This window comes from Eumetopias jubatus, unplaced genomic scaffold (assembly GCF_037043125.1).
Source record: "Eumetopias jubatus isolate StellerSeaLion01/CBP00866 unplaced genomic scaffold, mEumJub1_p1.0 scaffold_14, whole genome shotgun sequence".
Classification (NCBI taxonomy): Eukaryota; Metazoa; Chordata; class Mammalia; order Carnivora; family Otariidae; genus Eumetopias; species Eumetopias jubatus.
The window spans coordinates 71,770,266-71,796,350 of NW_028274820.1; the positions used below are offsets into that span (position 1 = coordinate 71,770,266).

At 38.3% G+C, this 26,085-nt stretch overlaps 1 protein-coding gene across 6 annotated transcripts in view; it reads left to right on the forward strand.

The window, feature by feature from the left end:
• Window positions 1-26,085, forward strand: part of ZNF277 (zinc finger protein 277) — a 105,822-nt gene that overhangs the window by 73,954 nt on the left and 5,783 nt on the right. For 5 of the 6 annotated variants that reach the window (XM_028104827.2, XM_028104823.2, XM_028104824.2 and 2 more), the window contains 5 exons: window positions 11,614-11,705; window positions 14,912-15,022; window positions 17,259-17,391; window positions 24,233-24,300; window positions 25,920-26,016. In XM_028104827.2, coding sequence (XP_027960628.1) covers window positions 11,614-11,705; window positions 14,912-15,022; window positions 17,259-17,391; window positions 24,233-24,300; window positions 25,920-26,016 — 501 coding nt within the window. The remainder of the gene's footprint in view (window positions 1-11,613; window positions 11,706-14,911; window positions 15,023-17,258; window positions 17,392-24,232; window positions 24,301-25,919; window positions 26,017-26,085) is intronic. The other variant, XM_088018532.1, reaches the window with a different exon arrangement.

The window sequence follows — 26,085 nt, forward strand, 5'->3', positions numbered from 1 at the left end:
CTAAGTTTTTTTTTTTAAGAAAATCTAATTTCTTACTTTATTAATAATCTTAAGTCAGTGGTAGGGAGTAAATTCTTATTCCTTTGGGCCTAAACTGCTTACATTTTCTTTTTAAAAGTTGAAGTTAGTATGTTTTCAGAGTTTTCCCTATCTTTAGAGAAACATAAGGGTGTATCTGACCTTGAGTTTATCTAAGAAAATACTTCCTCAGGCAGGTTATACTGTACTGATCCGTGCCCTGCCGTAGCTCTCTCTTCTAGTATAAGAGGAGGGCTTTTTGCAGTCTCCTGTAGCCACCTTTCCATTATTAAAATCCTCTTCTTCTTGCCTAGGCTAGATTCCCTCATATCTTCAGTACAAATAGAAATTAGACTTTTCTATTTCTCATGTGTTTAACTCTTGCAATTTTTTTTCTTCTGTCCTTTTCTTTTTTTTCAGTGTAGTGGTCTGTTCCATATTAATGGTTACCTTTATGTAATTTTTTTCTCTACTAGTTAATTCTGTCTCTTCCTTTCTCTTCAAAAAGCCACCTCAGTGCAACTCCAAGTAGAAGAAAAATGTTGTCTTTCTGTCCTATGTAGCAAGCAGATGGTTGTTGCTTTTATCATTGCTGTTTCAGAAGGGGTGGGAGGTGCTGATGTCTTTCAAGAAGGTGGAATATTAGTCACATCAAACCTCGTGGATTTGTGGGAGTATATCATAAACCAGTTAAGAAATTTCTCTCTGGCTTTTTTGTTTTACAGTCTTGCTTTAGTCATTGACATGTCTTTTCTCATTTATTTATTAAGATCCTTGATATTATTGACAGAGCTAACTTTCTGTCAGCTCTCATAAAATGCTGATTTATTTTAAGAAATGGTAGTGTCATTGATAATCCTTGCTTTAATACAGTTATTCCTGCCTCTACATGCAGAGGTCTGTTTTTGTTTAAGTATACTAAGTATATTGTATGGGTATACTACTAACATGAATTCAAAATGCTCAAGTCATCAGATTCTGGCAGACAGGTTAGTCTTTTCTGGGACTACCTAGCATTTTTTGATACTTAAAAAGGATTTCTTTGGGGAGTACATAGCTTTTTACTTGACCCCTGCTCAGAGGGCTTCTAAAATATCTAAGTAAGTTGCAGGCAAATTCTGTTGTGAATGTGGTTGAAACTATACATCAGTATCTTTACACAAAATTAATTTCCATTTTACTTTGTTAATCAGACTTGCCCTCCATTCCTTAAATTGGTGGAAGTTTACTGAGCTTTTTATACTTTAAACTTTAATTTCCTCATATTGAGTTTTTACGTTAGAGAAAGGATGTGATAGAAAAATAAGCCTTCACCATAACTCTGAGTGAGATCAAAATGAAAATACCATGCTTACTATAAGAAGATATGAGAAATGGCAGAAAGAACGAGAGGATTATTTTTTATCCTTCCTGAGTTTGAAACAATTTTAAGACCATTTCAATAGTTTATATAATGTTCACTCGTTCAATTTCATATAACTCTAGTAAATGAAATTTTCCAATACTTTCAAAAATTTATTTGGAATAAAAATCCAGACCCCTTACCAAGATCCCAAAGGGGCTGGTACCTGTTTCTCTCCCCCACTTTGGTCACCATATCCAGCCACATGGCCACATCTCTTGTCTCCAATTCCTTAGACACAAGCTCTTTCCATTCACTTGCTGTTTGCACTTGCACTTGCTATTGACTGTACTTGGAATGCTATTCTCCAAAATCTCATGGCTTTTCTGAAGGGGAAGGGAAGAGTTTTTGGAAAAGCTGATATCTGAGGTAAGCATCTAGAATGGAGCTACAGGCAAATGAATGCTTTGGAAATGCTTTTGGAAGATAAAGACTTTTTAAAGAGTAATTCAAATGACTGAATTGACTTAGGAAGAATTGGTTTCTGTAGAGAATTAGCTTTAGCTATCAGCTACAAGGTAGATACTCAAAACTTAATACTGACTGATTAATTTACTGAGAGCTTTTCTCTCAGTGAGGAGGAAAGATTTAAACCTATTCTGAATTCCACATTATGACCAAAAAGAAGGCATAGGTCACAGTGCCCAGTATAATACCAAACCTTCAGTTAAATTTTGGAAAATTCTTGCTGGGTAAATGGCATTTGTTTTAGCCCACTGGTGTGTCCCAAGTCACCTGTTTTCACCAAAAAAACAATATGAAACCTTCTCTATGTTCATTTCAATTCATTTACTCCTTTGCGGGGAGTGGGGGTGTGGAGAACAGGAAGTAGATTGCAAACAAACTTCTCTAGTCTCTTTTTTTATCACCAAAGATAGCTGAGATACCATTCTCCATGGCTTGATGTCAGTTTCTCAAAGGACTGCCAGCCCAGAAACTCCAGTGCTGTACTTAGAAGCTGCAGATGTTCATACTCTTAAAGAGAAAAGGCTGATCAGTGTTCCATATGTATTAGGGGGCTTTGCCATTTGGTATGCAGTCTGGGTTCTGGTACTATAACCAAGTCACTTCAAAAGAAAGCTAGTACTTTGTGACTCATTTATATCAACAGTACAGACCTTTTTCTGCATCTGACTAATGTATTTTTTAATATTTATTACTTTTCTTTTAAACTTCCATTTTGTTGATGGTCTACTGTTTTATTTTTTACCCTAACTTGTACTGATGGCTGAAAACTTAAGAAAATCAAATTCTAAACTGTTCCAGGATTGATTCTTCTTCAAGGTTTTAACTCCTCTAAGATTCTTAAATGTTCATGCCATCATCGCTTTCCTTAAGGGGATGATCTTTTGTAATCCCATCATTGAAGTAAAAAATAAATGCACTCTGGACCTTTGCTGGTCCCCGGACATATAGGGGAACAGAATGACCAAGGGGTGGTGTGGCAAGTCTCCTTGTCTGCCTTCTTTCCCTGCTGTCATCCCATCAGGTTGTGGCCAGACCTACTCTGTCTTTTTCTTTTTAAAAAAAGATTTTATTTATTTATTTGACAGAGAGCGAGAGCAGGAACACAAGCAGGGGGAGTGGGAGAGGAAGAAGCAGGCTTCCCGCTGAGCAGGGAGCCTGATGTGGGGCTCGATCCCAGGACCCTGTGATCATGACCTAAAGCAAAGGCAGACGCTTAACAACTGAGCCACCCAGGTGTCCCCACTCTGTCTTTTAGAAAGATAAACCTTCATTTCCATAAATTTCAAATATCTTAAATATTTTTTAATATTTAAATCCTTTAACACCAAAATACATGCCTATAACTTGCTTGAATGTTCCAAGAAAAAAATGCACTATAGAACTTGCTTGGCAAACTGCCATTTAGAGTCTCCTGGGCCTATCTTCATATCCAGCTCTTATACCACTGAACACTGTTGTACATTCACAAAGAACTCAGGAATGATACTTTATTTCTCAGCATTCTTGCCCTCTCCCCTAGCAGCAGCAAACCAATGCTTTGTAGCAATCAGCCTTTGGGTCCTTCCCCCAGCAGCTTCTGGCTTTTGCTTTGAATGCTAAAGGAATGGTCCCAGAAAGCAAGTGGGTTTTGTGCCTGCTCACCACTGATGGGCTGTTGTTCATATTTCTTTCCCCTACTCCCGATCTTTCTCCTGAGAACTTGAAGGAAACACGTGGAAAAGAGCTAGACCATTTTATTCCCAGGGACTTAGCCTTTAAAAATTCTGTAAAATTTCAGCTATTTTCTTCTACTTGCCTTTTCCTCCCGTGTTCTCTCAAACGGGAAATAATTTGTGTCTGCCTCTCCTGGGAGTGGTTTATCGCCTTCTGGAATTCAGTTTGTCTGGTGCCTTGTGACGTCAGATTTTTTATTTTCTTTTAAAAAATAACAGCTTTATTGAGATATAATTCACAGAAATACATTTCACCCTTTTAAAATGTACAATTCAGGGGTGCCTGCCTGGCCCAGTCAGTAGAGCATGTGATTCTTGGTCTCTGGGTCATTGAGTTCGAGCCCCATGTTGGGTATGGAGATTACAAATAAACTTTTAAAAAAATTAAATGAGGTGCCTGGGTGCCTCAGTCTGTTAAGCGCTGGACTCTTGATTTGGGCTCAGGTCTTATCACAGCGTTGCAGGATGGGGCCGGCCTCGGGCTTGGTGCTCAGCAGGGAGTCTACTTGAGATTCTCTCCTTCTCCATCTGCCTCTGCCCTGTACCCCCCCTTCCCCTGCACTCATGCGTGCACACTCTCTCTCTTTCTAAGATAATAAATAAATCTAAAAAAGAAGTCAAAAATAATGAATTAAAAATAAATAAAATGTACAGTCCCATGGTTGCAAGTATATAGATTTTTGGATTCAAAGTAAGGAATGATTTTCTTTTTCTTTTCTTTTTTGATTTTTCCAGCTTTTTCTCACTGTAAGGATAGTCTCTGACTTTTTTTTTGTAAGATTTTTTTTTTCAAAGGTTTTATTTGTTTATTTGACAGAGAGAGACGCAGCGAGAGAAGGAACACAAGCGGGGCAGTGGGAGAGGGAGAAGCACGCTTCCCGCCAAGCGGGAAGCCTGATGCGGGGCTCAATCCCAGGACCCTGGGATCATGACTCGAGCCAAAGGCAGACACTTAACAACTGAGTCACCCAGGCACCCCTTTTAAGATCTTTTTTTTAAGTAATCTCCACACCCAACTTAGGACTCAAACTCACAACCCTAAGATCAAGAGTCGCACGCTCTGCCTACTGAGCCAACCAGGCACCCTTCTGTGGCTTTCTTAATCCTAAGCAGGGTAATAGAGCAGAACTCCTCCTCCTCCTTCTCCTTTATTTTAATTAATATCTTAGTGATTAAGTGCCACTTTTGGTTAAAGTAGATGCTTTTCCTTTCACAGAGTTCAAAAAGATTCGTATTTGTCTATTAAAAGCCAATTTAATTGGCTTGAAGAGACAATTGAATCAACTAACTAGTTGTCATAAATAAATTCTAAAACCTATTCTTGTTTGGTACTTAATCTTGATCTTTTAACCAAATTGTTAGTGATACGTATATCAATAAATTGCTGTATTTAGTTACCTTGATATATATTTGGCCAGAATTTTGTCTTTGCAGGAGATGCTAGCAAATTATGTCACTCTTTGCCAGGTGTTATTTGGTTAGTTTTCTGACAATCCCCACCCACCCATCCAGTCAGGGCTAGGCAGCTGGTGACACCTTACTTAAAATGTAATCCATGCTGAAAATTGTGCCATGATTAACAAAATACAACTTTAGAGACCAGTAGTTGGTGTTGGGAGGTTGAAATGCAGATTAAGAATGATTTTTTTAGGGATTTTTTTTCTGTAGTTTGTGGCTATTCTCTTGAGTTGTTTTGACAAAGAATTAAATGACTTGCCATGCACGATCCAATCCATGTTTAGCACTATGCAATTTCCATGAGAGTATCAACCCACATGTCTCCTCATTACCTTTTAAGGCCTGTGACTCTACATCCAAGTGAGAGCTAGAAAAGCAACATTCTAGGTGCTTTACTGAAAAGACAAAATCTAGATTGTTATTGACCAATATTTATAAAAACTACATTCGGGGAACATTGAGTTCAGTAGTTTTCCTAGATAGTCTTGAACTTTCAACCTCCAATCAGGAGGAAGCAGGCGTCTATATTGTAACCCAGCAACCCTCACCCAACCCCTCTGCACGTCACCGAGTTTGGAATGTGCTTATTTTGAGGACCATTATGAGAAACATCCATGTTGTTTGGTCTATTTATTCTAAATATATTGTCCATTATATTGTATACTTGTTGTCAATAACTTCTAGCTCCCCAGAGCTAAGCCAGACTTCACAAAGCACAGTCCCCCACAAGACTGTCTTTATGTTAACACCAACCACAAGTGGGGGATCTCCAGGCCACCTTCACTTCTGACCAGCTGGCTACAAATTCAGGGGTTCCTATTACCCCACAACTCTCAGAACTCAGGAAAGCACTGTACTTAGGATTACAGTTTTGTTATAGAAATAGATACAAATGAGAACCAACAAGAGAGATACATAGGGGGAAATCTGGCAAAGTCCTAAGCACAGTTGCCATCGTTTCCAGGGGCCTGTTGCCCTCCCAGCACATCAGTGTGTGGCAGTACAGAGTACAGCCAACTAGGAAAGCTTACCTGAGTTTTGGTGTCCAGGGTTTTTACCGAAACCTCATTAAGCCTGACTGAGTCATTGACCACAGAGCTGAACTCAACCGCCAGTTCTCCCCCTCTTTCTGAGGTAAGGCTGATAGCATGTGGCTCAAAGCCCTGAGCTGCTAAGCACGCAGTTGGACTTTCTGGCATGGCTGCCTCCATCCTGAGTTACCTCATTAGCATTAGCTGTCAGGTGCTGTCAGAGGGCTCACCCTGAGGAGGAAAAATACTCCAGCTGCTCAAGAAATAACCAGGGGTAAAGAGGTTACTTCTGAGGAATAAGGGACAAAACCAGCACAGATCCCTGTCTGATCGGTTTCCCTTTTCTAAGAAAGCTGATAGCCAAATTTGGGGTCCACCTTTAGGTTTGAGTTGTGTGTGTGTGTTATTTTTATTTTTTATCTTCAATTTATGTGCCCATCCTACCTAAGTTTTTTCTTTCTTTTACTCTCATTTTTATGCCACATTATTTTATAGCAGCCTGAGGCCAAGGAGGTGTAAATGAAATAATCCCAAAGACCTCAGCAATAATCCATGGTTCTGAAAGTAGAAAGCAGGAGGCCTAGGAGATCCTGCTGCCTTCCTTTGGAGGCTCTGGGCCACCGCTCTGACTTTAGTAGGGACATTTTTTGTGTTCTCTGTTGAAGGAGCTCAGCCGGGCTTCTAACCTGAGAATGCCTACCTGGGTTCTACTGTGCTGCCTGTGGGCTAGATCGGGAGAGAACCTTTGGGGTGTGCTGTTTGCTCTCACAGTCACTCATACAGCCATTCAGCCAGAAAGTCTGTTGTGAATCTGAAATGTCAGTATCTAGAGAACGTTTTTGGTATCTATAATTAATAACATTAGCCTTAGTTTTCCTTCATGACGTTACACAAGCTATCTCCATTGGATAAGCATCAGTTTCTGCTTTCCTGTATACAAATACTTAACTAAATTGAGATTTTTCTAAATTGCTTTTTCCTAAATTGCTGATTTTTATAACTTTCAGCCTAACTCAAATTTTCATTTTCTACCTATATATGTCAATCCCTTATGACTGTTGAATGCCATCTGCTCTATCTGCTGTTTCATTAATGTTTCCTCTGCCTTCGGCTTATGAATAAAGATGAAAGACTCTGCACTGACCCCTTTGCTGCCATTCTTGACATTTTAAACCAATTAGACAAAAATACAGCTTGTTATTATGACTCGTTGCCTAATACAGAAGCTGGTCTTGTATTCTTACAACTGTGGTTTTTATCCAAGCCTATTTTGTAATGAAAATTTTATCTGACTTCATCAGATAAGTTTGAGAAGTTCAAACATATAACATCTGTGACTTTCTCTTCATCCTACTATTCTATAAATCCATGAATAAAATCTAGTATGTCTACCCAGCATGAATTTTTTTTTTTTTAGAAAAATAAAACCACAAAGCTGGTAGGCTTTGATTTACACATCTTTGTGATGCTTTCTGTGGATTATCTGTTAATATTATACTTTTTTGTTTGAAAGTGAGGTAAAATATGTGCTAGAACTAATCAGATACCAAGCTTTACAAAAGAAAAAGGAAAGAAAGAAAAGGAAAACTATTTTTTCTTGATTGACCTCTGCTTTCTGCTTATTTCATTTACATAAGACTTCTCTTATTTTAATATTATCAAGTCCAGGAAGAGCAGAGAATCCAAATAAAGCTAGTCCTTGTGTTCATTTTTCCCAATTATGAAATTCTTCCTGGACTCGTTTATGAAAATGAGAGAAGTCTTATGCAAATGAAATAGAGAGCAGAGGTGGAGCAACAAATGGTTTAAAAGTAGCTCCCCCTCAAGGAAGGTCTGGAAAGGAGTTTAAAAAGACATTTTGCCATGGACAAAAGGCAGATCTTAGTGGAATGAACTTGGGTAAAAATTAAAGGAGTTGTATGGGGCCTGCAAGATCAGGGATGACAAGGGCACTCCAGAGTCTTTGTCTCTCTTATCGTGGTTGTCGGTTGTGCAGGTAAACTAGCTGAGAGTCCTTGGTACCTGCCATCACCATATGGGAGAGGCTCCAGAACAGAGCAGCCTGGTTTCAGGTCCTTGCCATTAAAGTGATTTTTCTTATTGTCCTGTCCATCCCATGCCACCTAAATATACCAGAGTGTAAATTAGGCTCTCCTAAGAAAAATCAATTTCTATCACTTCTAATGTTTACATTCGGGTTGTACAATTCAAGGTCAGTTGATAAAACTTTAATTTGGCCAAAGAAAACCTTAAATGGCTTAGTATCCCTCTGGTTTAGACTCACAAATCTTTTGTGTTTGTGCTGAGCCAAAAGCAAGGAGATACTAAGTTGAGTAAGATTTTTCTTTAGCAAATTAGGTTATATCATCACAAGCTTGAGAAATATGAGCCAGAATGGTGACTTTTAATGAGCACTGAGTCTTGTGGACTGAAAACAGGAAAAGGCAGAGAAAGTATGGGCTCGGCCTTGGCCTTACTGCACCACTAGTGATAGGGTTTATTTGCTGGGTTTTTGTTTTTGCTGCTAACAAAGTTATTGATATAGAGCTCTGAAATGTGTTTTCTTTTCTTTTCTTTTTTTTTTTTTTTAGTCAAACCAGGCATGTTTATAAAAGTTCAGTTTCCTTTAACAATACTTCTTTTATTTGACTTCTCCTATCCATTTCAGTTTTGATACAAGGTTCACTTAAACTCAAAAAGCAGTAATTAAAATGGTCTGGTACATCTACCTTAGCTCCTTTATTTCTCTTTTATCTATCCACTTGCTACCAGCATGTAAATTTAAAGAGTTTCTTTTATATTTGCTGTATGCCTGAAGTGTTGAGCAAGATCTTTTCTTTCTGCATGTCAGAACTCCAACATATTCCAGTGCTATAATACTCTGGGATCTCCATTAAGCTTCACAGCCCCTGGAAATTCCTCCATCAGAACTCATGCATCCTTCTTTGTACATGCACAGCTCAGTATTTGGACAAAGATCAAAAGAATCCCAGTACAGGTTTCTTGAGCTCCCTTTCTTCAGCTCTCTTCTCTCTAGTACCTTGTCCTACAAAGTGCACTCGCTTTAGTATCCTGAACTCCAGTCTTTTTTTTTTTTCTTTCCTCCAACCAGTGAGATAGCTACACCTCATTTGGTTTTCACTTCCCTATGTTGTAATTTGGAAAATACCACCCAGCAGAAAACTGGCAGTGTATTATTTTATTCTTTCATGGATCACAACCCTGCACTATTATCCAATGTCTGAAAACAGATAAAATAGATGAAGCAAGGTATTTTATAGTAGTTTACAGGGGGAGGGTAAGTGTGATATCCATTATTCCATCGTGGCTGAAACCAGTTCCTTGAATTGATTTTTATCACGGTAACTTCTTAATTTTTTTTCTTCAAGTGGATTAGTATTTCTAGATGTTTGGTGATACATTTCCAGAAATGCCACAAGGAATTTATTAAGCTTCTAGATTTTAGCTCATTTTTTAATGCTATTCTATAAGTATTCACAGAATCATCAATAAACTTCTTATTTTAATTTTTTTTTAAAGATTTTATTTATTTGACCGAGAGAGAAAGAGCACAAGCAGGGGAAGCAGCAGGCAGAGGGAGAGGGAGAAGCAGGCTCCCCACTGAACAGAAAGCCCGATGCGGGGCTCGATCCCAGGACCCTGGGATCATGACCTGAGCTGAAGGCAGCCGCTTAACCGACTGAGCCACCCAGGCACCCCAGCAATAAACTTTTTAAAGTTCCTATTTTGAGCTCCATATTGTAAGAGAAGCTGGAGAGTAGTATGCCATTCTAAGAACAGCATAAAGACTTAATTTTAACTCCAAAGAGTTTTCATATCCCTTCAGAAGACAAGGCAGGCAAACAGTTAACAAAGAGATGATGGTAATAAACAGTGGAAATTGACATTGGCAGGATAACAATATCCAATATTTAATGACCCATGCACAATTTGAACTCTTTACATAAATTATCTGATGTAATCCTATAAACAATTCTGTGAGATAATATTTCCATTTTTGTCTTAAAAATGAGAAAACTGATGATTGAAAAAGTTAAATAAAATATTGAGTACCACTGAGGGCCAGAGCTCAAATCCAAGTCTACTCAGTGTTTCAGAGCCAGAGCTCATAACTCTTATACAGTAGTCTAGAAATGGAAATTTTGATAGAAATGGTCTTAAGTTACAGATTAAGATTTGTTAACAGGCAGAAAGCAAAGAGAAATAAAATGACCTCAAGGAATGATGGTGTGTAGAATCACCAGGGTGTGTAGAACCACATTTGATTGGAGCAAGTGTTACCAAAGCGTATTTAAAATTACTTGAGTTGGGGGCGCCTGGGTGGCTCAGTGAGTTAAGCTTCTGCCTTCAGCTCAGGTCATGATCCCGGGGTCCTGGGATCGAGTTCCTTGTCGGGCTCCCTGCTCCACGGGGAGGCTCCTTCTACCTCTGCCTCCCTCTCTCTCTCTGTCTCTCATGAATAAATAAAATCTTTTTAAAAAATTATTTGAGTTGAAGAATAACAAGATAATAGGGTAGGAGGAAAACAATGTTTAAGAAAGTTTGCCTCAGAGCAAAAAGAAGGATGGATATGATGAAAAAAGGACTGAGATCCTGGAGACCCTCTAGGAGACTTATTTATAGTAATCCCATGACTGATTAAAAACTGGACTCAGGGTGATGGCATTGGGAATGGTGGAGAAAAGTAATATAAAAGATAGTTCAAGTGAAAAATTTGTCAGAACTTGATTGCAGACTAAACTGAGAAGTACCAAAAGGAGCAAATCATAAAGCCCACCACATTTTTGTTTGGAAAAGAGGGAGAGAATGGGAGTTGAGTAATTAAAACAGGAGTAGGGAAGAATGATGAGACCCATTTGAGTTTCCTGCATAGCTATCCAAATGGAGTGTTCTATCAGCATTTGCAGTATAGACTTGGGGCACCTGGATGGTTGTGTCGTTAAGCATCTGCCTTTGGCTCAGGTCATGATCCCAGGGTCCTGGGATCGAGCCCCGCATCGGGCTCCCTGCTCCTTGGGAAGTCTGCTTCTCCCTCTCCTACTCCCCCTACTTGTGTTCCCCCTCTTGCTGTGTCTCTCTCTTTCAAATAAATAAAATATTTTTTAAAAAAACAGTATAGACTTGCAGTTTTGATACAAGGACAGAAATGGAGAAATTTGAAATAGTGTCAGTATTCATATATTCCCTTTGTGCTTCTTCCCAGATTCCTCCATTCATACTATAACATATTTCATTAGCTAACTGTGGATTTATTAAAGATAATATCAGGGGTGCTTGGGTGGCTCAGTCGGTTAAGCGTCTGTCTTCAGCTCAGGTCACGATCCCAGGGTCCTGGGTTTGAGCCCCCTGTCAGGCTCCCTGCTCAGCAGAGAGCCTGCTTCTCTCTCTCCCTCTGCCTTCCATTCTCCCTGCTTGTGCACTTTCTCTCTCCCTCTTTGTCTCTGTCAAATAAATAAATAAAATCTTTAAAAAAAATAATCTCATATCTGTTTCTACTTTACAGAAAGAAATTCTGGAACAACAGCAGCAAGAAAGAAATGATAACAATTTTCATGGTATTTGTATGTTTTGCAATGAGGAATTTTTCGGGAACAGGTTTGCCTTTATGCATGTCTTTGAATATTATTGTTTTTCATCTGAAAACATCAAAACATTCGTAATGGTTATATAAATTAAGTTCTGTGGATTAGCTCAGGACCCTTTCATATATCAGCAATAATTTTTTTAATATGCCTAACATCAAAGATAGACTGTAGTTGCTCTAAGCAGAAGAGGGGAATAATTTTTTCTTTTTTTCTTTTATTTTTTTCCAAGTTTTTATTTAACTTCCAGTTGTTAACTTACAGTGTAATATTAGTTTCAGGTGTAGAACTTAGTGATTCATCACTTACATACAACACTAACCCCAATACCTGGGGCTCATCACTACAAGTGCCCTCTTTAATCCCAGTCACCTATTTAACCCATCCCCCCACCTCCTCTCCAGCAACCATCAATGTGTTCTATGTAGTTCAGAGTTGGTTTCTTGGTTTGCCTCTTTTTTCTTAAATGCCAAAAATAAATTTGTGTTTAATGTCATAGGACTTTTTCAATTGGCTGACAGGCAAGACCATGTACAACACACTACTACAGACACACCTTTCTATATTGTTAACTCTAAACCTTTAGCAGTTTTTGATGTTTCACATTTGAATATTAAAACTAATAAAGATTAGGGATGCCTGGGTGGCTCAGTCGGCTAAGCATCTGCCTTCGGTTCAGGTCATGATCTCAGGGTCCTGGGATCAAGTCCCACATCAGGCTCCCTGCTCAGCTGGGAGCCTGCTTCTACCTCTGCCTACCTCTCTCTCTCTCTCTCTCTCTCTGACAAATAAAAATAAAAATCTTTTATTTATTTTTATATATAAAAAATAAAAATCTTTTAAAAATAAAGTTAACAAAGATTAAAAAAAAAAAACTGGGGTATTGATAATTCTTTACCACTCCCAACTGGGTCCAAAACCAAGTGGCATACTATAATTCGGTTCTAAAACTAGTCGCCCAGAGTTAGCATCAGGCTCTGCAGGTTAAAGGGCATCATCCCCAACAAGACTGCTTCCATTTTAGATATCAGCCACAAGTTCAGTTGACCACCTGACTAAAAATTCGAGGATTCTCACCAGTAATTTGTATCCTTCAGTAATTTACAGAATGACTCACAAAACTCCGGAAAGTGGTATGCTTAGGACTGCAGTTCTGTTACAAAGGAACAGCCAAGTGAAGAGATCAGCAACAGCCAAATGAAGAGATGCATAGGGCAAGTTTTAGGAGGTTCCTGAACTCAGAGCTTCTGTGCCCTTTCCCCCAAAGAATCAGGACATATCACCCACCCAGCACATCAAGGTATTCACCAACCTGGAATCTTCACTCAGCTTTGATTTCCAGAATTTTTAATAAGACTTCATCACATTAGCATGATTGATTCAATCATTGAACTTAATCTCCAGATCCCTCCCCTTTCTGGGGGTCAGGCTGGCTCAAAATCTCTACCTTCCTAATCCTGTGGTTAGTCTTTTCTTTGACTAACCCCCATTCTGAAACTAGCTAAGGGCTAGTCGCCTTGTCAGCATAACAAAGATAATCCTATCATGGAGAAATTCCAAGGATTTTAGAAGCTCTGTGCCAGGAATCAAGGACAAAGACCAGACAGATTTCTCATTATACAGCATTTGATATTTACAAATGAACATGACTTAAATACAAGTCATGAAGTTGTAACCTCTAGTAACTGGGAATAGTTCAGTGGCAACATGAGAGTGGACAGTCAGAGGGGCGCCTGGGTGGCTCAGTCATTGGGCGTCTGCCTTCGCCTCAGGTCATGGTCCCAGGGTCCTGGGATCGAGCCCCGAATCCGGCTCCCCGCGGGAAGCCTGCTTCTCCCTCTCCCACTCCCCCTGCTTGTGTTTCCTCTCCTGCTGTGTCTCTCTCTGTCAAATAAATAAAATCTTTAAAAAAAAAAAAAAAAAGTGGACAGTCAGAATATCATTTTCTACCCATTTCAAAGAAGGCGGTCTACAGTATTAAAAAACAAAAGAGCCTGGCACAGTAACTGACATTATTACCTGAAAAACATTGAGGAGAGGGTAGCTACAGATACAGTACTAATTTGAATTTAGAAAATGGTTTGGTTGCAGCACTGATATTCAAAACACCGCTAATGAAGATTTGATTCTTCTGTAGGGCAGTTGGCATAGAGAAAAATCTGTGCCAAAAGGGACACTGTGAAATACTCTATGAAACACTAGTTTTATTCAAAGTTATCAGTGATAGTTAAGTGGTTAGCCAAAAGAGCGTTTTAACTATGAGATTAATGAATGGGATTCCTACATAGTTAAAAAAAATCAACATTTTCATAGGGATGGTTGCTTTATTTTATTTTCTAAAGGAAAAAAATAATAACCCTAAAAAACAGTGATTTGGAGGCCAGCTTAGTGTCCTAAATAAGCTAGATAAATTGTATAACGTGTCACTGTGTATAGTCTATCAGTGGTTTGTGTACTAATGAGTTCCCCAAAACTGTCACCTTCATTTTATGAACTAAAGTTGTGATAAAGAGGGTGCCTGGCTGGCTCAGTCCGAGGATCATGCAACTCTTGATCTCAGGGTCCTGAGTTCAAGCCCCATGTTAGGTGTAGAGATTACTTAAATAGATAAATAAACTTAAAAAAAAAATAAAGTTGTGATAAAGACCCAGTAGAATAATATATTTTACACATAGGCATTTTTGCTATGTAAAACTTAGATAAATGAAAATTTTCCTTTTCAGCATGAACTAATCAACAGACTGGTCATGGTGTATTCAGTTTATGGTAACCCTTACGTATACTTAGATTTGTTAATTGTGGGTTCCAGGTCGGTGTCTGATCATGAGCTGACTAAAATGTCTGTGATCCCAGGACATATATAGAAGGACGTATTTCCCTTTGGCAGTTGTCTCTTCCTCCTCCCCACAGTGAATTGGAAAAGTAAGCAAAGCACAGTTTAATAGTTTAAAGGACAGAAACCCAATTCATCTATAGAGTATATTCCTGTCCACTGGCAGATAATGGAACAAACTTAACTCACTTTAAAGAACTATTGTGATTATATGTGTACTTAAATACTATATAACATACCACTTTTTCAGAGCCCAAATGTGTGTTTTAGTGTTTAACCTTTGCATGTACTTCTGATTAGTGTAATCATTATAAATGTGCTATTCCTGACCTGATTTGTTACTAGATGATTTGGATATAATATAAATTATTCAAATTTCTTCCTAGATCTGTTCTTTTGAACCACATGGCCAGAGAACATGCTTTCAACATTGGATTGCCAGACAACATTGTAAACTGCAATGAATTTCTATGCACATTACAGAAGAAACTGGACAAGTAAGTATTTTTTCATGAAACACAACCTGAAGCTATTTTAATTTTGGACTCTTGGGAATTTTTTTTATTGTCTGTTGTGAATGTTTTAAGATTAATCTAATAGAAGTAATTAATAAAATGGAATTTTCTAATTTCTCATGTTGGAGGAGTTCACATTTTGCATGACAGTCTTCTTTTTGTCTAGATCATATTGCCTTTTACTGTTTTTTTAAAAGAATATCATATATACCAAACAGTGTACATGCCATGTAACATATGCTATATAGGGTTTGAAGAGTATACTCTACATCTGGCCTAAGAAATAGAACAGGGACGCGTAGGTGGCTTAGTCAGTTAAGCATCCAGCTCTGGATTTCGGCTGAGGTCATGATCTCAGGGTCAAGTCTACTTGAGATTCTCTCTCTATCTCTTTAAAATAAATAAATCTTTTTTTTTAATAAAGAAATAGAACATTATTAATTCCCTTGAATTTTCATATGTGCCCTTCCTCATTCATATCTCCCCATTTCTTAATTTTGTAATGGTAATTCATTTTTCAGTATAATTTTGCACATATTTAGTAAATATATTGTCAAAATGTTGTATGTTATTCAGCTTTATGTGAGACATAACATACTCTGTGCCTTCTTTTACCTTTTAGTATTTATTCACATTTATATATCATGACACTCCACTTTTCCTAAGATCATATTCTGGTGACTGTATCTAGTGGGTATCTAGAGCTTAGCTTGTAAAATAAGGAAGGAAATTCTCTAGGTCACTAAAATGGCTTTCAAAAAATCTATCCACATTTTTCTCTAGGAGAGGGCCCAGTATTTTTTCCTCTCAAAACCTAGGTTTTTTGTTTTTTTTCTTTGTTTTTAAAGATTTTATTTATTTATTTTTAGAGAGAGAAAGAGAGCTTGAGTGGGGGAAGGAACAGAGGGAGAGGGGGAGAGAGAATATCAAGCAGACTCCGCAGTAAGTGCGGAGCCCAACATAGGGCTCGATCCCACAACCCCAAGATCATGACCTGAGCCAAAATCAAGAGTCAGACATCCAACCAACTAAGCCACCCAGGTGCCCCTGTACTTTTTTTTTTTTTTCAAATGAAATCTCAGCCCACAATATTCAGAACAATAACATTAAGAAAGAAATATTAAAAGTTCTGAGTTCAAATTCTGGTATCAACACTGCATTAATGTTCTTTCACTCTTCAAATGATCCTTCATTTATAAAATCATAACAGATGTGCTTTCTAGCAAGATTAGCATAATTTTTTTTAAGATTTTTTATTTATTTATTTGACAGAGAGAGAGATAGCAAGAGAGGTAACAAAAGCAGGGGGAGTGGGAGAGGGAGAAGCAGGCTTCCCGCGGAGCAGGGAGCCCGATGCAGAGCTCGATCCCAGGATCCTGGGACCATGACCTGAGCCAAAGGCAGATGCTTAGCAACTGAGCCACCCAGGCGCCCCAAGATTAGCACAATTTTTTAATGCCATAATTATTTGCTATAAAAGAATATAATTATTTCTGTGGCACAAGAAATGGTTCAAAGGGTGTTTAGGAGTGATGACAAAAGAATTCGAAATTGAAACAACTGATTTCACTCATTTGAGAGTTTTCATGTAAAAGGGAGCTTAGATATAATCTGGGTGACTCCAAAAAGTGGAACTCTAATGACTGGTAAGGAGAAGTTACAGGCAGTATCCACTGTCAGACTTAGGTTAAGGAAGACATTTTGTTAGCAATCTGTTCATTTTCATTAGAAAATGAATGTCAGTAGAGAAGGCAAGTAACTTGACCAAGTCTCACAGCTAGTATGTACTGGAACTAGGCATTAAACCCTGCAAATCAGCTCACAGAATATGCCAAACCATGGACTAATTTGTTGTACTCAATGGAGGCAGCCATTGCTAGTTATCATTGTAATTATTTGAAGAACATAACTACGTTTTCATTTTTAGAAGAGATAATTTGATTAGAAAACACCACAATAATTTTTGGGTATTAGCTATCTTTGTCACAGTTTGACTACATAGCCCAGTTGGCCAATGTAGCCAACTACAAAATAAACCAAGCATGCATCCCACAAAGCTGAATGAATGAAGTGAGAGAGGTTCTGACAAGGATGTCGTATCCTACTTAAAGATTCTGTAAACTAAAATGAATAACTGTAAGACTTAAAAATAAAGGACTTTTGCAGCAGCTATCCAAGAGACTTGTGTAATCTGTCAGTGTTTGTGTATTTTTTTTAGCTTGCAGTGCTTGTATTGTGAGAAGACCTTCAGGGACAAAAATACACTGAAAGACCATATGAGGAAAAAACAGCATCGGAGGATTAATCCTAAGAACAGAGAATATGACCGATTTTATGTCATCAATTATTTGGTAAGGCTTTCTCTTCATAATTTAAAATTTGATTGCATTTCCACAAACAAAAATCTTTCTAAGGGCTGTCTAATATTTAAACAAGCAATTAGTATAAAGGTCAAAATGTAATCGAGGGACACTTCCAAGCAGTGATTAGCTTCATAATGGTTAGCTTACCAAGCATAACTTGATTTGGTTTGTCTATGATTTGCCAGATGTTTACACAGTAAAAATGTCATGTCTCTAGAATTCGCAGTGATCTGGACCAAAAAAAAAAAAAAAAAGTAATAATAAACATAAAGCATTTGAGTATCTACATACTCTTGCTCATTTGTTATATTATCTATTACCTTGAGTCCAGAGACTTATATATTCTATTCAAAAACCATCTTTTGACATCTAGATGTACTAAGTGTCGTATGCTAGATAACTTTTTAAAAACAATCTCTTCATAGGGCGCCTGCGTGGCTCAGTGGGTTGGGCGTTCAACTCTTGATTTCCGCTTGGGTCATGATATCAGGGTTGTGAGATTGAGCCCCTAAGTCGGGCTCATGCACTGGGCATGGAGCCTCATTAAGATTCTCTCTCTCCCTCTGTCTTCCTAAACACCCCCCTCAAAAAAAAAAAAAAAAAATCTCTCTCTCTTCCCTCTCTCCCCATTAAAAAAATCCTTTTCCCACAAAAAAAATTTACCATCCTCCTTGGCCAGCTTATCTTTGATGGAAATTTTAGAGAAACCAATCATTTCGCTACGCAAGAGGACTTTGGTTTGTATGACTAATAAAATATAATAATGGTGTTATCATGTCAAGGATTTTAAATACATTGAAAGTTTTCCTTGCCTAGAAACCTCAATACCATTTCCTGAGCTTTTTGGTTAAGAGAAGGTATTCAGTTGGAGGCAAGTGTCACTAGGGGGGCATTTAGAAATGGAAGAGGGGATTTTGACTGACACAATGACTGGGAGTTCTACTGGCCCTGCCCTACTCTGCTGAATTTAGGGGTGTATATAACAAAGGAAATAATCCACTCGTGTAAAGAAAAGGGTTATGTAACTCTCCACTTGAATTAGGAGAAAGGGAGTTGTTTCGGACACTTTTCTTAAGCAAATGGAAATTATTTTTTCCTCTCAATGGGAATGAATTAGAATCCAAACTCATGGCCACAGAGGGCATAATTGATTATCATCAACCATTTTATCAATTGGACAGAAATAAACATATCCTGAAATAATGTTGGAAATCTCTTGGTGGGGTGGAATTTTTGCCTGTCCTAACTAATCCTTGTAGAGTTAAAATAAAATTCCCCTTGAGAAGCAAGTTTGACATGTGTTTGAAGATTGACTCTGAGAAGTTGCCATGATCTGCTACAAATGTTTTACAACTAGCTAAAGGCAAAGGCACCCTTTGAGTCCTCATTCTTCTCTTGAAATCACTGTCATTAATTCCTAGAACAAATGCTGCTTCAGGGCTCAGCCCAATCCAATGGGGAGTGGACTTCAGTGTTAGCTCTAAGAAATATCAGCTACTGCAGAAAGCTGTGGAAGCAATTTAATAGCACTTCCTTCTGGGGATCTTTTAAAATAATATTCAAGAGCTTGGGACTAGCAGAACATTATATATATAGCTGGAGGTATTTACCTTTTAGAGGAGACTTCAAAGGGACTGTTCACTCAGATTCTGCTGGCGCTTTTAGAAAAGTATGATGCTTTATTGTCTGGGCATCAAGTAGTATGTCTTTCAAAACTGAAATTATCTACAAGGACCAGCTGTCTCTAGATGGGCATGCTAGATTATACTGCCCACTGAGTGCCCAGATATGATGTGGCATGAATCATAGCTTAGGAGCAGTGTTTCAAGAAAACATAAAGACTTTAATAGTATATAAAATGAAAATTAAATCATTTTAGGAGATTATTGATAGAAGTAATTTTTTCTTTTAACTAGCAGCATTTGACTACTTGCTATATGCCAAGCACTCTCTTGGATATTATTAAGTCATTTACTCTTAACCATATCCATATGTCACAGATTTTATTATCCCCATTTTATAGGTTTGGAGAGTAGGCACAGATCTTTTCCCAGAGTCACATAGTTAGAACAGGATACTTAACCTCTCTCTGTATCAGTTTCCTTCACTTTTTCCTCAGTTGAAATAAGGTACCTACCTCTTACTTTTTTGGTTGGGTTTTTGGTCAAGTAATGATGATGAATTCGTAATGATCTATTCACCACCTTCTTGCCTGTTCTCTTTTGTACTAAACTAGAAAGTGAGTCAAGGTCAAAGTAAAGCTGACTTTTTAATAAGCTCGTTAAGGGCTCTGACCTACAACCTTAGCCTTCTTAACCCTGTATGCTTTCCCACTGAGGTAAATAGCCCACAAGAAGAATGATTTTTAAAAACAAAACCTAAAATGTGTTATGATTAGCCTTAGCATTTTGGAAATTATACAAAATTACCTTAGAAAAGAATTGAATTAGCTAATAAAGTCTCTAAAGATGGAGAACTGTCCTAACGTAGAGAAGTGCTTACCGGAAGTATCAACCTTAATACCATCCTGAGTATTGTTGTAGGGATAAAAGGTATAATATATAGAAGGGGTATATAAAAGACTGTTCCAAATACTAATACTGTATGGTTAGAGAAAAATGAGGGTCAGAGATTGCTCAGCATCATTTTAGTTTCCTTTCAGACACCATGAATGAAAATACTTAATATTTCACAGAAATATTTAACATGAAGAATAAATTCTTCTAAAAGTTTACTTAAGCAATGAATAATGACATTGCTTTAGTTTTAAAAAGGAGAAAAAAAAAATGCTGACAGACACTCACTGTGTATTCCTCTGAGGAACAAGGCTGACATGAGTGATGAATGTGGGGCCAAAGAGAGAACTGTTGTATTAGTCGTCAGGGTCTGCACGTCCATGTCTCACATCCTCTTCCCTGCAAGAAGCACTTCCATTGGCTGCATACATTCTACACACATTGGAGTGCCTTCCAGTACCATACACTGGTGGAGCAGAAAGAAAAATATTACAGACAAGGTGGCTGATATAAGTCACTACTCAGAGTTTAGAGGTCGTATGAGAGACAGACATGTAAGCACATAATTTCAGCGCTTGGGGGTGGGGTGTACAAGTTAATGCGTGGCCCTCTCCTGTAGCAGCTATGTGCCCATGGGGTTCCTCAACTCCGTCAGAGCAGAAGCTCCAGGCAGCAAGTGATGGCAGCGCCCAGGGTATCCCTGGCAAGATGCACTCTAATCATCATCAAGGGTGGGAGGGCTAAGACACAGGGTGTTCTTGACTCTCTTCTGAGCTCAGCAAATTGACAGGTTCCTTTTTCTTCCTTAGATGAGGTAATTTCCATACTTAATAATTCATATCAGTTTTTGAATAATAACAGACTTGCAAATACATAAAAAGTCACTATGCATAGTCTAGATTACCTACTGCACGTTCTCTGTTTTCTCACAACAAAAATGTTCAGTGAATAGCGGACTAGAATGGTCAAGGGGACAATCCCAGGCAGTTGCACATTCAGATGCCCCTGCCATCATCACTGAGCCTTCAGCTACCTAGTCTAAGGCATTCATGTTTCCAGCCCTGAGTTTTCCTAAAGGAAATTATTTTTGCAGTGGTTTTATCATTTTTTATTTTTTTTTATTCTTAAAGACATACAAAGCCATTTGTAACAAAAGCCGGCTCTTAACCTGTTTTTCATAGTTTTAGTATAGTTCTTTCTAATGAAATTATTTACATTTAGAATACTTTTTTTTTTTAAGATTTTATCAATTTGAGAGAGTACAGGTAGGGGAGGGTGTGGCAAGGGGAGGAGCAGAGGGAGAGAAAGAAGCAGGGTCCCCGCCGAGCAGGGAGCCCGATGCAGGGCTCAATCCCAGGGACCCTGGGATCATGACCTGAGCCGAAGGCAGATGCTTAACAACTGAGCCACCCATGCACCCCCATTTAAAACACTTCTCAACTAGAATTTAAATTAAAACATGGAAAAAAAATAAAACATTTCTCTTTCTCTGTTTATAATGGGTTTTTTGTGTAAGTACCTATAGAAGTGTCTGTGTTGGAGCAGTGGGGACGCTAGGTGAAGGGGCTTTATTTTTTGTTTTTCTTGTCCACCCTCTCATTGATTAAAAACCATCTGATGTAGGGGGTTGAGGGGGTGTGCTGAACATCTTTACTGACATGCCTTCCAAACTTTGTTTTTCTTGAAATCTTTGCTTTTCTAACATGATTCATTACCAGGCACAGCATCTTAATTAGAGAGTTCTGTCTTTTTTTTCTTGGGGGGGGTTCTTATTCCTATAATAAATCATATATATTTGACTATACAAGGCAGAGCATTCTAGGAAAGTCTGGGCCAGTGTCACATGCAAACCACTTGTTTCTTAATACACTAACGAACACCAAGTTCCATTTTCCTCTCAAGTGGTAAATGGTTAGTGCTGTTGCCTAGGAAAACCCCTACATGTTATACTGAATACTTGCAAAATAGTGTACTGAAAGTTGCAAAATAATGCTTTGGGTGTGGAAGTTTGACACTGAAAGCTATTCTGTGTCTCTTTGGCCAAAACATTTATTGATAAGCAACATTTGTCCATATCATTGAAAATGGTAATAACACAGATGGCCCTTCTTTGAATAATGTCGTGCAGCGATGACCTTAAAGTACAGGTCCAGAGAGATCGAGTAATCCATGAAAGATGTAGTAATTCATCACCAAAAATTCCAACTAACAAGGATCCTGTTGGCAGTGTTGAAGCCATTCCTCATGCCCATAATGAGGTTCAGACGTTTCATGATAACTCTTGGAAGTACATTATAGAGTTCAAATTAACTATCTCTAATGACATTATGGTAAATCTCTGTGTGTCTGAGTTTATGCATCATTTAGCTGATAGATAATGACAGCTTCAAAACCTCTCATTAAGTTGATGAATGATAGATTTTCTTTTTTCCCTAAATCATAATGGACCTTGTAGTTCTTTGTTTTTGCTTAAATGAATACCTTTTTTGAGAAAAGAAAAAAAGTTCAAAATTGAGAATAAATTTTAGTTATTTTTTTCCAAAAGAGGAATATCAAACAAGAATGTCTATATTTATAGCAGGTCAGGTTGGGCTTGACTGTAACCATAGTTTAGCTGCTTGGAAAGGTGTCCATTATTGTTCCTACATCCTTCTTTAGTGCACTGTCTGCTTTTGCATGGCACAGTGGGAAAATTGGATGGAGGAAGAAGAAAAGATAAGAAAGAGGAACAAATGACTCAAGAATAGAAAAGATAAATGGTTAGGCCAAAAGAAATCATTCCTGCTCATTACTCCATAAAGTTTTGCTGAGACTATGACTAAATTTGCCAGACATAGCCCTAAGTAGGTACAACTTCTCCATGAACTGTAAGAGATAAAAGGGATTGAAGTAGATATTTGAGCACTTAACTATTGCCTGCTACCGTGTACTTTATATACAGGGATACCTTGTTTTATTGCACTTTGCTTATTGTGCCTCGCACATTTTTACAAATTGAAGGATTGTGGCAATGCTGTGTTGAGCAAGTCTATCTGCGCCATTTTTTCAACTGCATTTGCTCACATCATGTCTCTGAGTCACATTTTGGTAATTCTCGCAATACTTAATTAAGGTATATACATTGTTTTTTTAGACGTAATGCTTGCACACATAATAGAGTGCAGTGTAATGTAAAAATAACGTTTATATGCACTGGGAAACCAAAACATTCATTTGGCTTGCCTTACAGTGGTAGTCTGGAACCAAACCTGCAATATCTGTGGGGTGTGCCTACACATGAACTAATTTATTTAATCACCTTACGAAAACCTTTTGAAGTAGGATCCAAATTGGCCTTGAATCTTTAGACTTTTTCAGTTACAATTCAATTTAAAAATACTCTCTAGTACTTACTGTATGCCCAGCTCTGGAAATGGACATTCCGGTGGAAAAAATGAATAGCGAATGAGAAAACAAATAGATACACAGAAGTGATTTCAGGCAGTGATTGATGTTTAAAAAAAATAATAAAACATCATAGGGGAATAAAAAGTAACTGGGAGCAGGGGTGTTGCTTTAGACAGAGGAGTCAGAAGAAGAGGTGGTAACATTTAAGCAGATGCCCCCCACGCCTGAGCCACACAGTTATGTGAGAGAGCAGTGCTCAGGCAGACGTTGCAGCAAGTCTGGAAGTAGCCAGTGGATGTGAGCTTTCTGCTTTCAAGGGACAGCGGAGACACTGATCTGTCTGGAGCAAACTGGGCCAGGGAAAAAGTGGTGGGACATAAGGGATGGAGAAGGAGCCGGAGCAGATCTTCCAAGCCATGATAAGGCCTCTGGATTTTGTTCTAAGTGCAGGAAGAAGCCTTGGGAGGGTTTATACAGACAGGGAAGTGTCCTTTAGAAAGATCACTGTGGTTGCTGTTTGAAAAATAGACTGTAGGGGCCTTGGGGAGAAACAGTCCAGCTAGCTGCGTGTTCCACAGGCCCCAGCAAGAGATAGTATCGGGTTTCTAAAAAGGTCCCCAAGAGATTCTACTGTGCGTCCAGGGTTGATAAACTGGTTTACATTTAAGAGAAAGGAATTTGATTAAAAGAATATCACTGCTTCTCCAAGAAGAAAAACATATTAAGAGTATTTTAGGATACATCCTTCCTTGTCACTGAAATAACTCTTTTAATATATCCTACTTGAATTGATTTAAAACCAGTGAGTATGTGGTTTTGAGTGGGTTTTTTATGGGTTGTGTGTGTGTGTGTGTATTTTCTCTCTCCTTTCCCCTCTTCCCCCTGCTCCCTCCATTTCCCTAATGTCTCTGTTCTTCCCACAAAAGGAACTTGGAAAATCGTGGGAGGAAGTTCAATTGGAAGATGATCGGGAGTTGCTAGACCATCAGGAAGAGTAAGACTTGTTATAGCTGCTAATTAATTTCTGTGTTTTAAGAGTAGGAAAACATTTCTTTAGTTTGGTTTAAAATTATTATTCTGAAGAGAATAGAAATGAAGAAAATTTTCTCCTTGAGTCATGCATCCGTCCATGTAAGTGCAAAAACTTGAATTCAAAGTAACTTTGACATAAAATCACTAAAGCAACTGTTATTCCAGCCAAATAGTGTTTTGCCATTAAAATTGTTAATTGAGGGCTGCCTGGGTGGGTCAGTCGGTTGAGCATCTGACTCTTGGTCTTGGCTCAGGTCTTGATTTCAGGGTCGTGAGACTGAGCCCCACATCAGGTGCTATGCTCAGTGTGGAGCCGGCTTGTCCTTCTCCCTCTGCTCCTCCTCCTCTCTCTCTCTCTCAAATAAATAAATAAAATCTTTAAAAGTAAATAAGTAATAATAAAAAAAACTTTAGGGGCGCCTGAGTGGCTTAGTCGGTTAAGCACCTGCCTTCGGCTCATGATCCTGGGGTCCTAGGATGGAGCCCTGTGTCTCCCTGCTCAGCAGGGAGTCTGCTTCTCCCTCTCCCTTGGCCCTTCCCCCCACCTCCGCCCCCACTTGTGCTCTCTGTCACTCTCTCTCTCAAATAAATAAGATCCTTAAAAATAAATATGTAAATAAATTAATAAAAATGAAATTTTTAAAGTTTTTTAAAAACTGTTAATTGAACACACAAGCAAAATATAATGCAGAGAAAAATACATTCCATTGGTGTTTTGCTCACTTGATTGGTGCCCAGACCTTGAAGTTACACCACCTTTGAACTCTCCATGCTGCTTATCATTGGAGTAGAGAATGTAATGGAATTAAAGTTAACCTTGTTCCATGTTCATCCCACTGACCTAGTTAAAACATTCACAGCTTCTCTCCTTAGAATTACAAGCTTGGGAAGTGTTCTTTTCAACCTAAAATGATTCCCTGTTATTCATCCTCTTTTCCTTCAAAGCTGCTTGGCCCTTTTCTTTCCTGGGATTTCAGTTTTCTGGGCTTAGGAATGACAAGAAGTTGGCAGTGTCTTAAAAATAAATGCAGGGGGTGGGGGGTAGGCAGTGTAACCTGGGTCCTGTATGGTTATTGACTTCTCTGTTTACTGCCAGATTTAACACTTGCCCCGTTTAAATGATCAGTGTTTCTCAATGAAAGATACATGGTTTGCCTTTTTAAAACACACCAATTTGTCATGCAGAGACACACTCCCAACATCGCACCTCACAGCATGTGTACTTAGTGGTTGTGGCTAATGAGAAAGCATCTACTGATATGCCTCCTTTGCAAAGGAAACCTAGTTGTGTCAGAAAGACATTATACTGATTCTGTAGTAAAATAGCTGCTCAGAAGGGAAGCAAATAGAAGAAAATAGAGCAACACCTGTTCGCTATTTATATTAATTTCATGGTGCTGCTTTGAATTTCAAAAGCTGTATCAAAAAGTCATAATATGATGTGACAATCTTTACAAAGATGTCAGAGTTGAAAGAGATTGGCAGGGTTTCCCAGGGAGGAGGAAGTAATACCAAGTGACTGCGTAGTACACCCTCTTAATGAGGAGAATCTCTTTATTTGCTGTTTGCTTTTTAACACAGTGACTGGTCTGATTGGGAAGAACGCCCTGACTCTGCTGTCTGTCTGTTTTGTGAAAAACAAGCAGAAACAATTGAGAAATTATGTGTCCACATGGAGGTGAGATATTTTAATTCTTCTGAATTTTGTTTTGTTCTGACAGGGGGAAGCTGATCATGATTGCAATCT